This window comes from Manis pentadactyla, chromosome 9, assembly GCF_030020395.1.
Source record: "Manis pentadactyla isolate mManPen7 chromosome 9, mManPen7.hap1, whole genome shotgun sequence".
In the NCBI taxonomy this organism is placed as follows: Eukaryota; Metazoa; Chordata; class Mammalia; order Pholidota; family Manidae; genus Manis; species Manis pentadactyla.
In genome coordinates, this window is record NC_080027.1 from 12,268,196 (window position 1) to 12,286,521 (window position 18,326).

Sequence of the window (18,326 nt, forward strand, 5' to 3'; positions counted from 1 at the left end):
CATGCACACGCCCACAATTGAACACACACAAACAACCTGACCCACATTCGCACAGAGACTATTTGGCACTCTGCTTGCCATGGTCATGTACAGTAATCCCTGGGCACCCTCAGCCTTAGCAGGAACACTCAGAGTGTTAGGAAGGCCCTGACTCTACTAGCCATTCATGCCCAGTGGGATGGACCCAGGGACCCACATGGGTCCCTCCTCCGAGACACACCCTGACACAGATATCCTTAGCTCCACAAACTTAGAGACATTCCCTCAACACCCTCCCTCTTGGGTTCAGAATGTGACTCTCTGACACACACACACATGGGGACAGGCTGGCACAGAGACATGCGGTGACTGCTAGGCGGGACTCCAAGCTCCAGGACATACACCCACCCGTGCAGGACTGCCACCGCCACATCCGAGTGCCCCACTCAGACACAGCACACGGGCTTCCTCCTCCCCCCTCTGCACAGGCAGAGGAAGTGTGGACACAAACCCAGACACGGACACAGAGACAGGCAAAACACAAAGATACACATAGACTTTATATTTTTTAACTTGTTTTGTGCAACAAAGTTGATATACAATATTATGTTGGTTTCAGATGTACAGCAGAGTGACTAGTTAATTGTGTACATTACTAGACACTCAGACTTTTATACTTTTGATCATGCCAAAGTCCAAGCCCTTCTCCTGACTAACCTCACTCCCAGCCCTGCCTAGTCCTTCCACCACTCAGCCACCCCACCCCATGGTAGACCCTGTTGGGGGCTGTGAATTGCCTAGAAGACCCCTGTGGGGGGTGTGGCAACCCTGCTGGTCAGGCAGGAGGCAGAGACCAGCAGCACTGGGTGGGGAGGCCTGAGCTCATCAGATTCCAGCCTGAGTGATTCACCGGGAGCGCCTGGGGAGGATCTGGGGGGGTCACTGGCCCAGGGGCTGGGGCTTTGGGGGCCTGGGTAGGTTTCAAACCAGTGAGACTTAGGTCCAGAGCAAGCCTCTAGTCTGGATGGGGAGCTCCCTGTGGGATGGCACAGTCTGAAGGGGTGTCTGTGGGGCCTGGCTCCCGGGAGGGGCTTAGGACACAGAGCTGAGCCACGTGATGAGACAATCAGCTCTCCCACCCACCCCGCCTGGGACCTGGGCCCTTGACCCCATGCCTTCCCTGCCCCAGCAGCTGGTGTTTTTAGCAGGGGTTAGGCCAAGGGTGGGGGGCAGGGGTGGGTGACCTTCATGGCCATCTTGACCCCTCAGGTCCTCGGGCAGGCAGCTGGAGTGGACCCCAGGGGTCCTGCGGGGCTGGCCCTGTTGGGGCTGACAGGGTTACAGACCCTCACTGCCCTGCCAGGCAAGGCCTCTGCCAAAGAGCCGAGAATGCACGGCTGTCCCAGTGCCAGAGATGTTTTCCTTCTGCGATGGAGCCCTCTGCTCCTGCCGTCCCCTGAGCCTCCTGCCTCCCAGGCTGGGCTGATGCTCAGAGGACCTGGCTGCTCCTGCAGGGTGACCGGAAGAAAGGATGGGGCCTGGGGCAGGATGGGGGTGCAGGAAGTGCCTTTCTTGGAACTCTGCACCAAAATAGCCCATTTTGTCCCTACTCTGGATCTCAGTGTCCCACGGGAGACCCTCACCCGGGTGGGGTCTGAGCTGAACGCAGTCTGGCTTTGGCTGGCCACCCTCCCACCCCCTCCCGTTCTGCCAGCCCCAGCTACCCCCCTTGGGCCCTGCTCCCCTTTGAAGTCCTAACATAAATATCATGTCTGCTTGGGTTCCCCTTCCTGGCCTGGTCACAGCCCCCAAACCTGGCTCCCACCCCAGTCAGGCCTGGGGGTGCGTGCCAGGGGAGAGGGGGGAGGCCCGGACCACCCAGGGAAGGTGGTGAGCCAGCAACTGAGACAGGAAAGGGGAGACAGAGGGGGTGAGACACCAGAGACAAAGAGGAGCAACGTGAAAGTGGACAGAGCAGGAACAGAGGGACAACCCCAGAAACCAGCAAGGTGACAGCCCTGAGGACAGGAGAGCCAGAGACCTCCAACACAGAGGGAAGAGGAAAGAACAGGGAGGAAGAGAGCCTGTGGTCAGAGGGAGAGAGAGTGAGACCCCTGGGGAGCGTGAGGGGGCAGGAAGAAGAGGATGCCGGACAGGCAGAGAAAGGCAAAGTCCCAGGAGTGTGGGGGAGGAGCGGGGCTGAGACGGCGCGACTGGGGGATAATGAGGGGGTATCTGGCGGCCCGGTGACCGACCATCCTCATCTGCCCAGGGGGTTCCCAGGACATGGGACTTGGAGCCCTGAGGCCAGGGAAATCCTCAGCAAACTGCAACAAGTTGGTCACCCTACGTGGCAGACCTGTGCCAGATGCCACAGGGACCTCAGGGCCTACTCCCATAGAACCCTCACACAGAGAAGGAAGCCAGCCGACAAGGGCCGCCCAGCACTCCTCTGGAGCACACAGCGAGGCCAGGGCAGGGCCCACCGCTTGGAACCTCACAGCCAAAGGGCCCCAGAGTCGGGCAGGAGAGTGAGAGCCAGGAGGGCACCCGCCCCTGCTCCGGATCCCCTCTGCCTGCACCACGTGATCGGGGGCAAGGCTTGTTTCTCTCTGGGCCATGTGTACAGTGTACACTGAGGGGAAGGGGTTCCCTTTCTTGCTGGCAGATGTGACCAGATGTTCAGGTCAGGCCCTGCCAGGAGACAGACTGGGGCCCCAGCTGGGCCCAGGTTGGGCAATGCAGGGGCAGCCATATGCTTCTCCCCTTACAGGTGCAGGCCCTTGGGGACACACAGGTGTCACCCAGCTGCACACACCAAGGCGACACTAGGCCCATGCAAGCCCAAACACATATGCGCACGTGTTCACGCACAGACAGCCAGGTACAGCCATGAGCACACAGTCTCTCTCCAAGTCAGACATCACCCTCGTCAGCCCCCCAGCTGTCAAAACTCTTCACCCACATGGGCCAGGCCTTCCTGCCCACCTTCCCCAAGCCCTTCTCGCCCACCCTGTCCGGTGGCCAACACCACCCCCATTTCTGTGAGGCTCCCTCCTCCAGAGGCTCACAGGGTCAGGCAGCAGCACATGGTGGTGGTGGGGGGCCTGCACGGGTCCCCTCCCTCCCAGGCTCCCCTCTTCACTCCTGCCCTGGGACGCTCCCTCCCCTCCTGAGGCTCCCACCCAAGACCAGGCGCCTCCTGCCCACCATCCATTGGCCCTCCTGACAGCCTGAAGGCTGGGGTGGTTTAGGAAGAATTTAGAAATGGAGGGAGGTGCAGGAATGGGGACAAAAGAAAAAAGAGGAAAGGAGGTGATTTGTACACAAAGCAATGTGCTGGCTCAGCAGCCAGGCATGCCAAGGCTCCCTAGGACGCCTGCCCAGGGGGCGCCCCCAATCACACTCAACCCCCATCTGGGCTGTTCCACCAGGCCCTCTTGGGGGCCAGCCTTCACTCCCACCCCCAGGGGCCCACACAGCACATCTGAAACTGCCATCCATCCGATTGTCCGTGGTGGCTGGAAGACAAGGCTCCTTCTGGGGAAGTGGGCTTCTGTTTTCCTGCCTCTCTTGAGATTAATTCTCCCCACAAGGTCCATGATCAGAACAGGGAACCCCAGCCTGTGTGCAGAGCTGGGTGTCCTGAGCAGCCCCAGGCCCAGCCAAGGAGACACATTGGTCTCAGGCCCCAAAAGAGAAAACAAGCCATATGGTAACAAGGAAGCATCGCCCCGATCCCTGCTGGGGTGGCTGGAGCTACCGCCCCCCCCCCCAGAGCCACACTCCTGCAGGGCCAGAGGGGTACATTCTGAGCACACCACCAGGCATGCTGGTGCTGGTTATGAGTTAGTACTTCTGCCTGAACCCCTAATTGCAACCTTGCATCTGAACACCTCATTCATTCACCCATCCATTTAGGCGCCTATTTACTCACTCTGCACCCACTCCCGCATCCATCCATCTATATGTCCACCACCTGCCAAGTGTTCCCTGCCTTGGTTAGCATCTCCCCTGGGCTACAGCAGAACCAAGATGCACCAGGCTGAACGGGACTGGCAGGAGGAGCAAGACCGCAGCCAGCGCCCTCTCCCCTCCCCCACCAGGTCCCTGATGCTGTGCCCACAGCACCCCCTATCCTGACTAGGGAAGGAAATTCTTAAGCAGCCGCAATCCCACCTCTCTCAACCTGCGCAAGGGCAGGTGAGTTCCAGGCTCCCACCAAGACTGGACACCCAGGTGCACCTCCGAGCCTCGTTGCCTATATACCACACCTTCAGCCTTCTTGGGGGTCAGAGGCACCCCACTCCTCCCTACCACCAACAGCCCCGGCTCAGGCTTCCCCTCACTTGCAAGTAGGCCCAGCGGGGCCATCTGGAATTTGGCCTTTGACTCTCTTTATTGTTTCGTTTGCCTGCCTCCCAACCCCTCACCCCAACTGAGGCTGGAGTCCTGACCTCTGATCTGACCCGCCCGCTCGCCAGACGGCCGGCACCCTCCCCTCAGACGCCCCAGCACCGGCAATTGCCCGAATCATGACTGGGCCTGCCACGCCCTTGGCCCAGGCTCCGGCCCGCCCCTGAGGAGCCTCCAGAGGCTGCCTCCCCCAGCCCGGCCCGGCCCGCCCTGCGGCCCCGCTCTGCAGCCAGCTCCCGTCCCTGACAGACTATTGCTACAACCCGCTAGCTGGTCCCTGGGCTCCAGTCCCTCTACCCAGCGCGCACCAGCCACTGGGATCCCCGGCATGCCTCTTCCCCAAGGGCCCCACAGTGGAGGCCTGCCTTTCAGGGGCAGCTTCACTACCTGTTGCCCCTTCCCAATATTCTTGCTCCACTGCTCACTGCCCATCCACATGTCTCTCATTCCAGGCCGAGGGGCGTCCTTGGTGTCCTCCAAACTCAGGTGAAGCTCTTCCACCTCAGCGCTTCCGGCTGGGCTCTGCCTCTTCTGCTCACACCTTCCGCCCATCCTCACATCGTGTTGTCGTGCCCAACTCCCACTGGGCTCCACCGACTCCTCAGGGGGCTGCAGCCGAGAGAGGACTGAAGTAAGAGTCAGGTTGGCGTCCCAGCCCTGCCACTAACTTACCCTGGGACTCCCTGGGCCTCAGTGTCCCCACCTGCAGAAAGGCTTGTTGATTTCCAGGGACCGCCCAGTTCTCAGATGGTCTTAGTTCTGGGGAAGGCTGGACGAGTGTGGGAGGGGGTAGGCTTTGGCTCCAAGGGGAACCCCAGCTTCCCCTGCAATCGCCCTGAGCCAGGTTTCTTCACTTAGCTGAGTCTCATTCATTCATTCATTTGACAAACCCTCTTGAACAGCATCTAAGGGCCAGAGGCTTTCCAGGTGCAGGAATACAGCACCAACACTACGGTGACCCTGCCTTCCAGCAGCTCACATCTCAGGGCAATGCTCCGACAGGGCAGGGAGGGTGATGTTGCCCCCAGGGGGCATGGCGGTTGGCAATGTCTGGAGACATTTTTGATTGTCCCAACTGGAGGGACGCTACTGGCATCTAGGCAGAAGCCAAGGAAGCTGCCAAACGTCTTACAATCCATAGCACAGTCCCTACAAGAAATGATCACCTAGCTCCGAACATCAGTAAATGCCAAGGTTGAGAAACCCTGGCTATTGGGGGATTCAGGCCAACAAGTAAATACATACCATGTTAGACAGTGATGAGTGCGAAGGAGAAGAACAGAAGGGCACCCAGGAGGGGGCCAGGGACTCTGCCGCTTGAGCTGAGACCTGAAGAAAGTGAAGAGGCAGAACATTTGAATATTGCAGGTAGAATATTCTAGGCAGAGCAGCCAAGGTAAAGGCCCTAAGGCGGACAAGGCCTGGTGGATTTAAGAAACAGCCAGGAGGGCAGAGAGGCTAGAGCAGAGGAGCGAGGGGGGTGGGGCGGGATGAGAAATTTAAGGGCAAATCACATGGGCCTGGAAACAGTGGGCAAGACTCTGGCCTTTCTTCTGAGTGCAATGGGGCCTCCAGGATTCTAAGCAGGCCAGTGACTGGATCTGACTGCATCTGAGTTAGGTTTTAAGAGGATGGAGGAAGAGAGAGAGACCAGAGGGCAGGCAGTTGCAAGAATCTAGATGGAAGATGACAGTGGCATGGCCAGAGGAGGGGACAAAGAAGGTGGTGAGAAGTCATCAGATTCTGGACCTGTTTTGAGGGTGAAGCCAACAGGATTGGCTGAGAGATTGGACATGGGGTGTGGGAGAAAGAGGAGTCAAAGATGATCTCAAGGCCTTGGGCCTGAGCCAACGGAAGGATGAACAGCCCCATACTGACTTTCCTCTCATAGAAGGGGGAGGATTCTATGTGCTCCACAGATGGGGACCTTAAGAGAACGACTTTCTGGGTATATAGCAAGTGCTTCAAAAGCCCTAGTTTTTGGGGACCGGCCATGTCTGCAGGGCCAGCCCTGGCACTGTAAGGTGGCTAGGAAAACCAACCATATCCCTACCCCCCACCCAGATTTGCTCAGAGAACTGAGGAACATTTGCCTCATGCTTTGCTGCTGACAAAGCACATTGGTAAAGGCTGAGTGCTGTGATAGTCCTGCTGAGCTAAAAGGCCCCAACACATTACCCCATTTTGTTGTTAAGAAAAATGGAGACCCAGAGAGGGCCAGTGACTTCCCTGCAGTCACACAGCAGATTAGTGGCAGAGTGGGAAGCCGGATGAAGGTAGCTTCCTGAGGGGGAGCACCTCTCTTCCACATCCCCACCTCTGGCTCAAACTTCTGCTAAGAGTGCAGTGGGTGTGCACGGGTTAATCTGACAACCAGCTCCCCAGGGACCATCCTGGATGATGGGCTCAGTGCACATGCCTCCAGAGGCCTCCAGGAGGGGTGGGAAGAGGACCCTGGCCAGGCCCAAGCGGCAGGCCCCGGGGGCAGGGAGGGCTCCACACATGTGATGCCTGTGTCACACACATGGCACTGTGTGCCCCATGCCCATGCATGGTCTCTCACCAGTCCCTTCCTGGCCAGCCCTGCTCACCCTGAGTGCAGCCCAGCCCCTGCCCAGCCTCCTCCCCCACACACCCTGCCCTCCTGCAGCAGGAGCCCAGAGAAGCATTTCCTGTTTGGGGGCCGCCTCCTCCTCCTCTGGGCCCACGTTCCCAGGACCCCAGGCTGAGCAGAGGTGAAGGGAGGGCAGCCCCCCGCCCCTCCTCCTCCTCTACACACACCGGTCTAGCTGGAGCCAGGAAGCTTGCGCAGGAGGTTGAGGCAGGAGCTTAGTATATAAACGAGGGTCGAGGGTGCCTGCGTGATCAAGGCGGTTCCCACTCCGTGCCTGTACACAGCTGGGAAGGATGTCACGTGTTAGGGCATGTAGAATGCCACACCGCTTTTCTATGTGCACCTAAGGGGGTTAGCACGTCAGAGCATGTGCAAACCTCGGATGAAGGACAGTGTCCTGCGTGGGGAGAGGAGCATACACGCGTGTGCAACGTATGAGTCAGAGTACGTTTCCACATGTATGACGACCAGTTGGGCTGGGACGCCTTTCGCAAGTGTGATGAGGTTGGTGTGTCCAGATTTGGGTCTCTGAGAGTCTGCGAAGCGACCTCATCCCACTTTAGGCCAAGAGCCCCAGACCGTGCTGGAGATTTCCGAGGGTCGTCCAGCCTCCCCAGGCAGGCGTCTCCTCCTCTTCTGGACTCCCAGACTGTTAGTTGCGCCTCCTCCCCTCCTCCGCCTCGCCCCCCAGCACCCCTATCCCTGCCCCCCGCCCTCCTGCTTCCTGCTCTGGCGGCCCCGGGGGAGCGGGAACAGGGAGCTGGCAGCAGCCCCAGCCCACTCCTTACAAGGCCTGAGCCTCCCGGCCCGCCCCCGCCCCGCCTGCCAGGGGCCCGGTCCCTCCCCCTGTCAAGAGCAGCCGCGGGCCGGGCCAGGGACAGTCGGGGGGCGTCGCGATGCTGCTGCGCCTGCTCCTGGCCTGGGTGGCCGCGGTGCCCACGATGGGCCAGGCCCCCTGGGCTGCTGAACCCCGTGCCTCCTGCGGCCCGGGCAGCTGCTACGCGCTCTTCCCACGGCGCCGCACCTTCCTGGAGGCTTGGCGGGCCTGCCGCGAGTTGGGGGGCGACCTGGCCACACCACGGACTCCCGAGGAGGCCCGGCGTGTGGACAGTCTGGTGGGTGCGGGCCCGGCCAGTCGGCTCCTGTGGATCGGCCTGCAGCGGCAGGCCCGGCAATGCCAGCTGCAGCGGCCACTGCGCGGCTTCACGTGGACGACTGGGGACCAGGACACGGCCTTCACCAACTGGGCCCAGCCAGCTACAGGTGGGCCCTGCCCGGCCCAGCGCTGTGCGGCCCTGGAGGCGAGTGGTGAACATCGCTGGCTCGAGGGCTCCTGCACGCTGGCTGTTGATGGCTACCTGTGCCAATTCGGCTTCGAGGGTTCCTGCCCAGCATTGCCAAATGAGGCGGGCCAGGCTGGACCAGCCGTCTACACCACACCCTTCCACCTGGTCTCCATGGAGTTTGAGTGGCTGCCCTTCGGCTCTGTGGCTGCCGTGCCCTGCCAGGCTGGCAGAGAAGTCTCTCTGCTCTGCGTGAAGCAGCCTGAGGGTGGTGTGGGCTGGTCACGGGCTGGACCCTTGTGCCCGGGTACCGGCTGTGGCCTGGACAACGGGGGCTGTGAGCATGAGTGTGTGGAGGAGGTGGATGGTCATGTGTCCTGTCGCTGCACCGAAGGCTTTCAGCTGGCAGCGGACGGGCGCAGCTGCGAGGACCCCTGTGCCCATGCCCCATGTGAGCAGCAGTGTGAGCCCGGCGGGCCACGGGGCTACAGCTGCCACTGTCGCCTAGGTTTCCGGCCTGCTGAGGATGAGCCGCACCGCTGCGTGGACACAGACGAGTGCCAGATTGCTGGCGTGTGCCAGCAGATGTGTGTCAACTACGTCGGTGGCTTCGAGTGCTACTGCAGTGAGGGCCATGAGCTTGAGGCTGACGGCATCAGCTGCAGCCCTGCTGGGGCCGTGGGTGCCCGGGCTTCTCAGGACCTTGGGGATGAGCTGCTGGATGCTGGGGAGGATGAAGAGGATGAAGATGAGGCCTGGGAGGCCTTTGATGGTGGCTGGACAGAGATGCCTGGGATCCCGTGGATGGAGGCCACCCAGTCATCTGACTTTGGCCTGGCCTACAGACCTAGCTTCCCAGAGGAAGGAGAGCCACAGATGCCCTACCTGGACCCCACCTGGCCACCCCCTCTTAGTGCCCCCAGGGTCCCCTACCATTCCTCAGTGCTCTCTGTCACCCAGCCCCTCGTGGTCTCTGCCACGCGCCCCACACTGCCTTCTGCCCACCAACCTCCTATTATCCCTGCCATGCGCCCACCCCTGGATTCTGCCCCTCATGCCCCCATGATTCCTGCTATGCACCCTGTTTGGCCCCCTGACCCCCAGTTCTCCATGATCTCACCCAACTATCCAGATCTTCCCTCTGCCCACCAACCTCACATTATCTCTGCCACTCACCCAGCACGAACCCCTGCCCACCAGCCCCCAGTTATCTCAGCCAAATATCCTGAACTGTTCCCTGCCCACCAGTCCCCCATGTTTCCAGACACCCGAGTGGCTGATACCCAGACCACCACTTATTTGCCTCCAATCTCAGCTCACCACTCCCCTCTGGTCACCACCTCCAGTGCCCATCAACCCCCTGTGACTCAAGATGTTCCAGTCCTCAAAACCCAGGCCACCCACCTTCCCATTACCTCAACTGTCCAGCCCCCTCTGACCTCTACCTCCAAGTCCCCTGTGCCCCCTGCCCTTCAAGTCCCTGTGCCTACTGCCACCCAACCCCTGGCTCCCCCCACTCCTCTGCCCTCTCAGAGACCCACTAACCAGACCTCACTCACTAGCCCTTCACACCCCCATTCCAAAGCCCCACAAGTCCCAAGAGAAGGTGCCCCTGACCCCAAGCTGGCCCCATGGCTGCCCTCAGCAGCCCCAACATCCCTGGGGGAGGCCAGTCTGGCAGGCCACAGCCAGAGGGATGACCGGTGGCTGCTAGTGGCACTCCTAGTGCCAACATGCATCTTCTTGGTGGTCCTACTTGCACTGGGCATCGTGTACTGCACCCGCTGTGGCCCCCACGCACCCAACAAGCGTGTTACTGACTGTTATCGCTGGGTCACCCATGCTGGGAGCAAGGGCCCAACAGAACCTGCTCCCCACCGGGGCAGCCTCACAGGGGTGCAGACCTGCAGAACCAGCGTGTGATGGGGTACAGCCCCACCTCTGCAGGGTGGGGGCAGGGGCATGCACTGGACACCTGGCCCAGGCTGCACCAGGGACCAATGGGGGTTGCCCCACTGGACAGAGGGCTTCCTGTTCCCCGGGGCCCAGCCAGGCTCCTCCCTCAGTCAACCAACTAGACTTGACTCTTGGGAACTCTGCTCCCCAACCCAGCACTCACGACAGAGGAGACACCAAGGCCCCCAGGACCTCAAGAAGTGGGTGCTGGGTCTTCTCCAATAAACAGGGTGCCAGCCCTCACCCAAATCTCCTGATCCCTATTGGTGCCTGAGGGGAGGGTCTGGGAGGACTCAGGAAAAAGGAGGGAATCTTCCTTCAGCTTCTCTGAGCCCCTAAGGAAATAAGGTAAGACCCCTTAAAGGAGGGTAAGCTTCAGAGATTCTCAGGGTAACCAGCCCAGAGATGGCAGAGCCTTGCTCAGGGTCACACAGTGAGCCCAAGAGCGGGGAGGTTTGGCATGGAGAGAATTCCATATTGTTCCTTTTTTTTTTTTTTTTTTTACTAAAACTCCAAGAAGTGGGCTGAATGTGGGGGGAAGCTTCTAGAATGAGGGCTTCTGCTGAACTAGAGCCAAACTGGGATTTTGGGAGTCAAAAGTAAGCCCTGGGCCTGGTGATTCTGGGGAGTTATGGGGGTCTAGTGGGTGAGCTCCTAACTTTCTTCTGGTACTTCCCCTCCCATCCCCACAGGCTGCCCAGAAGCTGGTGGTTTGGGGCTCAGGGCCACTCAAGGGTGCTACCACCCCTCTGTGCTGTAGGCGCCCTGGAGGCTCTCCTCTTCCCTGCTTCCCTGCCCTGGGGAGGAGGTGGGAGTCAGAGCCCAGCAGGCTGGGAAGGGGAGAGCAGGGCACCTACGAGAGAGCCCACACCCAGCGCCCAGGGCAGCCAGCCTCCTGAGCAAGGCCTTTCTCCTCTCTGGCCACACTTTGCTCTTCTCCATGTGGGCGGTACCAAGACACAGAACCCAGGAGCCCCGGATTTGAGTGAGGTTTCAGGCTGCTCAAGGCTGAGGTGTCTTATGAAGAGGGGGTAAACATCAGAGCCTGGGGGACCCGGCAACCTCCACCATCCTGGGCTCACTGCCTTGGGGAGGGGCGGGACCTGGGCTGGGGAGGCGTCAGTTCCCACCGCCTCTACAATTTCTCAGTTGCAGGCTCTAAGGGGCCTCTCTGATTAGGACAGGGCAGAACCACCGCGACCACCCCGGCTAGCGAGGAGGGGTGGCCCGCAGAGCCCCCCTTACCTACCCGGTGCCCTATGTCACCCTCTGGCCCCAGGGCCTGGGCCTGGGCTGAACCCCAGAGGACCGGGAGAGGAGGGCTGGAGCTGGGGACGAACCCGGGGGCCGCGGAGCGGGTGGAGGGAACGCTACGCACACCCACTGGCTTCGCGCTCACGTTCCCCTAACTCAAACCAGACACTCCCGCCAGATCCTACCCAAGCTTTTAACCTCGGAGACGCCACCAGGGAGCCTTGCTGGATGGGAGTGGGCGTCGAGCGGTGCCCCAAGGGCCTGGGTCTGAGAAGGCGGAGCCGGCGCAGCCTGGGCGGTGACAAAGCCTACCAGGTCGGGAAGGAGGGGAGCTCCTTCCTGTGACCCTGGGCAGAGCATCCAGAGCTCTCCAAGGGCAGTTAGGAGTTAAATGTACTGCTGTCGTAGGGAGGGGATGGGAGTGGGGAAGGGGGCCCAGAGCCGGCCCTTTGTCATCCGGTAATGAGCACCAGATGCCGAGCTGCGTGCAGGCCTAAACAGACGGCCTCCCACGGCTGAGACCCCGCCCGCGCCGATCCGGGGCTCCGCCCAGCTCCCGAGCTGGGTCTCAGGCCCCACCCCACCCAGGCGAGAACCCCGCCTGCACACAGACCCAGGCGCTGTCACCCAGGTCCGTCGGAGCTAGGATCCACGTCCACCCACTGCGGTCTAACACCCCCTCAGGAGCTCGCCAGAGGCCTCGCCCACCAAAGCCACAAGCCTCGCCCCCTGCCAGCTCAGAGATTCTCGCAGAACTTTCGCCCCTTCTGCTCTATCAGCTCCACCCGGGCAGAGACATTACCGATGGCCCCGCCCACTAGGGCCACAAGCCCCGCCTCCTCGGCGCCTCTAGCGCACGCTGGCAGTGTTATTAGCTCCCGCTTCCCAGAGGTACGACCTACGCCCTGAGTGTGTGCATTCTCCTCGCGCGACGTTGCGTGCCCCTCCTAACAGAACCGCAAGCTCCACCCCTTCACAGAGCCGGGGACCCGGTCGGCCAGTGCAGGGGATCTTGAGGAGACTTTAACTCAGTCGGGGGAGATGCAGACTCCGCCCTTCAGGAGTTCACGCTTTCCCCTGAAGCACCTCCCTCTGCAGGCCCGCCCTGTAACCGAGCGTCCCGAACCGCAGGGACGGAGCCCCAGGTCCGCCCCACTAGGGGAAGAGCTCCGCTCACGCCCTGACACACTTTCCCTCCGCTCTGAGGTAATGGCCCGCTTATCCAGAGCTTCGGGGCCCGCCCACTAAGGATGACCACAAGCCCCGCCTGTGACAGTCCCTAAGTCCCGCCGGCCTAGAGCGCCCCTCTCTCGGGGCTTTGCGCGCACCTACGGGCCACTGAGAGAAAGTGTCCCAAACACTTCATTCAGGCTCTGCCTCCTTCAATGCATAGCCCTGCCCACGTTAGGTCCCCCTTTTTGGGGCGTGCGCCCCCCTCGCTCCCGGCCTTGACCCCTCGAAGTCGTTCACCGCCTTTCGGGTGTGTTCAGGTTAGTGAGACAGAACCCCTCGTCCCTGACCAGGATACACTTAAACCCTGCCCTGGCGCCCCCCTCTCCTTCCTTCCCCCGGTTTCCGTTAGTCTAGATTGCGGGTCCCCTAGAGAGAGCTACGAGACGTCTGCGGATGGCGTCGATGAGAAGGGCCTTTGGCACCACCTGCCTTCAGCGCCGCGCCTTGCAGCCACTGGGAAGCCTCAGTCCTATCCCTCTCCCAAAGCTCACCAGTGTTCAATAAATCGCTGTTTAATTTATTAAATGTTTGTGTTACTCAAATATCTGCCCGTTGCTCCCACTGCAACAGCAGGTCCGCTAGCGGGTGCCCCCCGTCGTATTTGGAAAAGAATCTTCACAGCGGCCCTCAAGACATTCTGTGAGCTGAGGCAGCCCCTGCCAGTCTTTACAGCGGCAGGTGGGGCGCTTGCTGTAACCTTCACACAGATCCTGTTTCCCGGGAGCGAAAGCACAGCCTCTCACCTGGAGGCCCAGAATTGTTAGGGCTGGGTCCTCTCCTCCCGACCCGGCTCCAAAGTGTGGACACCATCCCTACAGGGGTGTGTGTCGGGAAGGCGTGGGTTTGGACTCAGAAGCCCTCAGGGGGCAGCTGAGAGTCGCAGTTTTGGGGGCGCGGTTGATCTCAGGGCAGACTCTGTGTCATTAGCATTCATCACTACATTTGAGAATATTCGCCTACTCACTCCCACACTAGACTGGGGCTCCAGGAAGGTAAGATACTCTGGAGTTCAGCGCTAGGGGCTCAACCAAATGTTTTTCAAACATTCCTGGGATAGCCTGGGAGCTAAAGCTGAAGGGGGCCGAATTAACACCTAGCAACCTCAGCTAGGTACTAGCACCCAGCTGGGCACCCAACACAGCCACCTCCCAACAACCTCAGAGCTGCAGAGTGGGACACTTTCCAGACGAGATTCTACTCCTGGTGCCCTGGCCGCTGTGAACAGGAGTAGGGTTTGCAGCCAAATAATAATGAAAATAATAGTGAATGTTCACAGCATTTACATGCCACGTCCTATTCTAAAGCTTTACATGTCTTGACCCATTAAGATCCATCACAAGCCCCATGAAGTAAGTACTATTCTATTATGATTTACAGATGAGGAGGCTGAAGGCACTTGCCTGAGTGCTTATGTTAAGCCACCTGCCCTGTGTGACCGAGTTAGTAAATGGAGGTTTGAACCCAGACAGAGTCTGTGATCTTCAACCCCAGAGAAAAGCAGCCCATAATGACAATGACAACCATGTCTCCAATCAGAAAATGCCCACCTTCCAGGAAACTCACTTTCATGGGTGAGGCTGCAAGATGGGACTCCCCGGCGGAACACAGTGGGGTTGGGTGGGAGGGTGGCTGAAGCCTTCGTCCCGGAGGAAGAGTCACTCAGTGTGGTTTTGGTGAAGGGAGGCATTGCCTGTGACCTTGCAGGAGCCAGACAAGGGGCTAAATCAAAGTACAGCTTTAGGGCCCCTGGCAGTGGCTGCGCTTTAGCATGGTTTTGCTGAGTTCCAGGACTCTCTCCGGGAAGCCAAGCAGGCTCATGACGGGCAGGCACTCTGCACCAGGCAGCCTTGCTTCAATTCCAGTTCCACTACCTAAGGGCTGGCTTCCTAATCGCTCCATGTTTGCCTCCTCATTTGAAAAGTGGGAATACTATAATAACCACTACAGCCACAAGAATCTGTGGGAGAGGAGAGAGGACTCTGTGAGCAGAGTCAAGATTTCCTGCTGGAAGCCAGTGAGGGTCTTCAGGGTGGCTTCAGGAACCTGCCCCAGAAATGCTGTGTGCTCTAGCTGCCACTAGGCAGCCCTGAAGACGGGGTCTAGAAACTGATTGTGGGAGAGCTGAATCGGTGGACTGGCGTCTCACACCCGCCAAGACCTCACTGCAGAGGTTCTCAAACTCCTTCAGTTCCCCCTATCCTGAATATCTCAGTGAGCTTTTCATGACACCCCAGGGTCGAAAAAATACTAAAAGCTCCATTTAGGTCCAAACAACATAAATACTTGCGTTTTAATACTTCAGTAGTCATTTGAAAAAATAACACACAGACATTGAAAAATACAAGAATATTTTATTTCATTCTTAAATAACCACAGTCATTTGCTAATGGGATGTGTGTGCCAGTTGGGCACTGCACAACTTCTTGAAACTTGGAATCACATTGGACATCACCACCTTCATATCCTGTTCCGCATTCACTTTCCCAGTGGCACTTGCTTTTTATCGTGGCAGCTGCCAAAAACCCAGCTTTGCAAAAATATCGTATCATCAAAAGGAATGTAGAGCAATCAAATGTTGAAACTGTGAACTACCTCAAGCTAGCGCTTTGCCAGTTGTCTGACAGATGTCTGATATCTCTGCATTTCTCTCAAAGTTTCACAGTATTTCATGGTGTCCCTGTGAGTTTGCTGCAATGCCCTGGGCCCTGCATCAAAGGAAGGGTCTTGTTAGACACCAGAAACCTGAAGGAGGAAGCTAGGAGGAGGAGGAAGAAGGTGTGGGTCTTCTAACCCTCCCCTTCCCTTTCTCCATGGCCTGATTGTCCCAGGGTAACTGATAATGGGGTGGGACTGAAACCCAAACGGGCCGCTGGTGCTGTGCAAAATCAGATCAGCAAGACAATATCACAACCAGGATGAATGCTGGGAGCCTCAGAAGAACATGCAAATTCAGATTTTGGGGTTACGCCACCAGGCCAAGAAAGTATATATCTAGGTCTTGACACATGATTGTCTTGGGGGCCCGTGGGGAAGCTGGACTTGCTTGCCCTGACACAGACACCTGGTGGTAGCTTTCTCCATAGGGCTTGCTCCAGCCTGGACCTTAACCCATGTGAGGAAAAGTCAGATTTCCCTTGGAACAATACCGAGAAAAGAACTCCTGGACTTCAGGAGAAAGGCATGGTAATACCAATCTATTACACTCATTAGCTGCCTGAGCCACAGACTGAGTCTACTCAGGTCCCCCTGATTCTCCATTCTTGGAGAATTGAATGAAATCATCGAAAATAGGCTGATCAAAGAAGCACCCAAAGGGCTGGTTAAAATGGGTGTCCCACCTGGGTATTTCAGGATAATAAGCTCCCTGCTCCAAGGCTCTTCACTGTAACCATATCTGCCACGTCCCCGCTGCTGTGTAGGGAACACATTCACAGGTTCCAGAGGTGAGAGTGTGGACATACTTGGGGCCATCATTCTGCCATCCACACTTAGGGACCAGGAAAAGAGTCCTAGGTTGGTGTGAGGTGCCACTAACCCCAGGGAGCCGGTCCTGCAGAGGAGCACCCAGTGGGACAGAAAACCTACTTTTTATCATTGGCTGTTTATTAAGGAGAGAAACTGCCACTTGAAAATTGCCAGCTGCTTTATGCCGCAGCCCAGACAGCTGGGAGAGCCGCCGACCCGAGGCGCTGTTGCTGCTGATCATCACACAACAGGCATTCCTGGCCACGTGGCCGTGTGGCTGGAGGGGCCAGTGTGTTGTCACAGCCGCCACAGCCACGAGTGTGGGGCTGGGTCAGGAGGTGTTTTCAGCTTTGGCCTTCTTCTAGGACCCATCTGGGCCCTGGTGCTGAATTGTCTGGCTACACCCGCACCATGGTCATCCCTCTCTGGGGGCCCCTCTGAGATTTTTCTTGCCATTCAATCTCAATTCAGGCCTATCTCCAGCCATCGGGGGCCACTTAATCACCATAAACCCCAAAAGGAGAAGAGGTCTCAAATGGTCTCCTCCCAGGAGCACGGGGCCCCCAGCCTGTCAGGGTCCTTTGACAGCGAGCAAGTAAACAGGAATCTTTGGTAGGGTACTGGAGCTGTGAGGTTCATGTGGGCCAAAAGTCAGACTTGAACCCAGCAGAGGCTGGGCAGCCCGCGAGGCTGTAGCAGGGATTCCGGAGCAGCGGGATCAGGCCACTGCCCGAGGCTCGTCCCCAGCCATGCTTAGAACCTTTGAGACTTTGCCTAAAATGTACATTCTGAGGGGGGATTACCTATTTAGCCTTCCTGAGGTCTTGTGCCTGTGATTTTGTCAGTTGAAGAGGAGGGGACGGCTCCCAGTTACAAACCCACCAACTGGGTTTAAAGCAGCAGGCTGCATTGCAGTGGCTGCTTATCTCACAAAAAGCAAACCATGACTAGATTTTATTTTCTGCTCTAGTATGTCCTCTACTGCAGGGCTCACTCACAACTAGCTACGGCTATCTTCCCTAAGTGTAGGACACTTCTGACACACACAGAGCTCCATGTCACCACAGGAACAAGAGCTATTACAGGTGGAAGGGTCAGGTGGAGGCCACTGGAACTCCCTGTCCACGAAAATGATAAACCATCACTCATTTATCCATTATGTTCTGAGACCCTACTATGCTTCAGAGACTCCACAGGGGCTCATGGGTACAAAAGCAGCCAGACAGGAGAGCATATGTATGGTGCAACCACTTGGGTCCTGCCCATGAGAGGCAGTGCCCTGAACCTAGGAGAGGCACAGTTGGGATGCGAGGAGAGAGCAAAATTGAGAGGGGGCTGGCAGGTAGATTTGTATAGAGCCCGATGACTGGCTGAACATGAAGAAGAGGAGTGATGGCCACTGGGTTTTGGCTCCCAAGTGGTGCCCTTCATGGGAGCGGAGTCGTGGGAGAAGCAGTCACTGTGAAGACAGATGTCCAGTCGGTCTGGGATCTGTAGAGTCTTTGGTGTCTGGAGGTCAACAAATCCAGAGCTCAAAACAGTGTTCAAGTTGAAGATAGAGATTTGAATTTCCATGGCACCACAGCAAGGCTGGGGGATCCCGGAAGCCACCAGCAGTGCCACCACCACCTAGGGGGCCCCAGCACTCCCCACCCCTTGCTTTCCCAATTTGGCTCTGGAAACAAACTGAGTGCAGCCAAGTGCAGCGGGGACCTACAGCTCCACACTTCATAAATGTCCATATTGTTGGAATTTTTGAATGATCATATATTTTGCTTTATAAGGATTTTTAAGGGTTGGAATTGGTTTTTATTAAAATGATAGTCTTTATACTGTTGCAGTCTTTTATAAGACATTGTTATTGTCCTTAATAACATGTTGTGCTTTTATAACACATACATTGAAACTCTTTTACTGAAAAAAGTCAGTATTTTATTTTGGTCAGTTTCATTTTATATGTTTTTAAAACAGCAAAGAGAAGAAAAATACATCTGTTGTTTGGAGTATGACCCTGGGTTACTGAAAACTTGCTAATTAATTTGGGTCTCTGTTGACATTCTGGACAGAAACTGGTTGGAGCAGATGCACTACAGCCTCTGGCAGACATGCCGGACATGTGAGTGAAT

At 57.8% G+C, this 18,326-nt stretch overlaps 1 protein-coding gene and 1 long non-coding RNA gene across 2 annotated transcripts; one reads left to right on the plus strand and one right to left on the minus strand.

The window, feature by feature from the left end:
- Nucleotides 1–532: 532 nt before the first annotated feature.
- LOC130684794 (uncharacterized) lies at nucleotides 533–13,249 on the minus strand. The gene is made up of 4 exons (XR_008999136.1): nucleotides 11,815–13,249; nucleotides 5,641–5,724; nucleotides 4,897–5,004; nucleotides 533–1,487 (listed from the first exon to the last, which is right to left on the minus strand). It is a non-coding gene; the product is annotated as an uncharacterized LOC130684794 (long non-coding RNA).
- Nucleotides 7,860–10,497, plus strand: CD248 (CD248 molecule). Its single transcript, XM_036929924.2, has one exon. It carries the CDS (start codon nucleotides 7,906–7,908, stop codon nucleotides 10,213–10,215), a length of 2,310 nt encoding a protein of 769 aa, XP_036785819.2. The 5' UTR covers nucleotides 7,860–7,905; the 3' UTR covers nucleotides 10,216–10,497.
- Nucleotides 13,250–18,326: the final 5,077 nt, after the last annotated feature.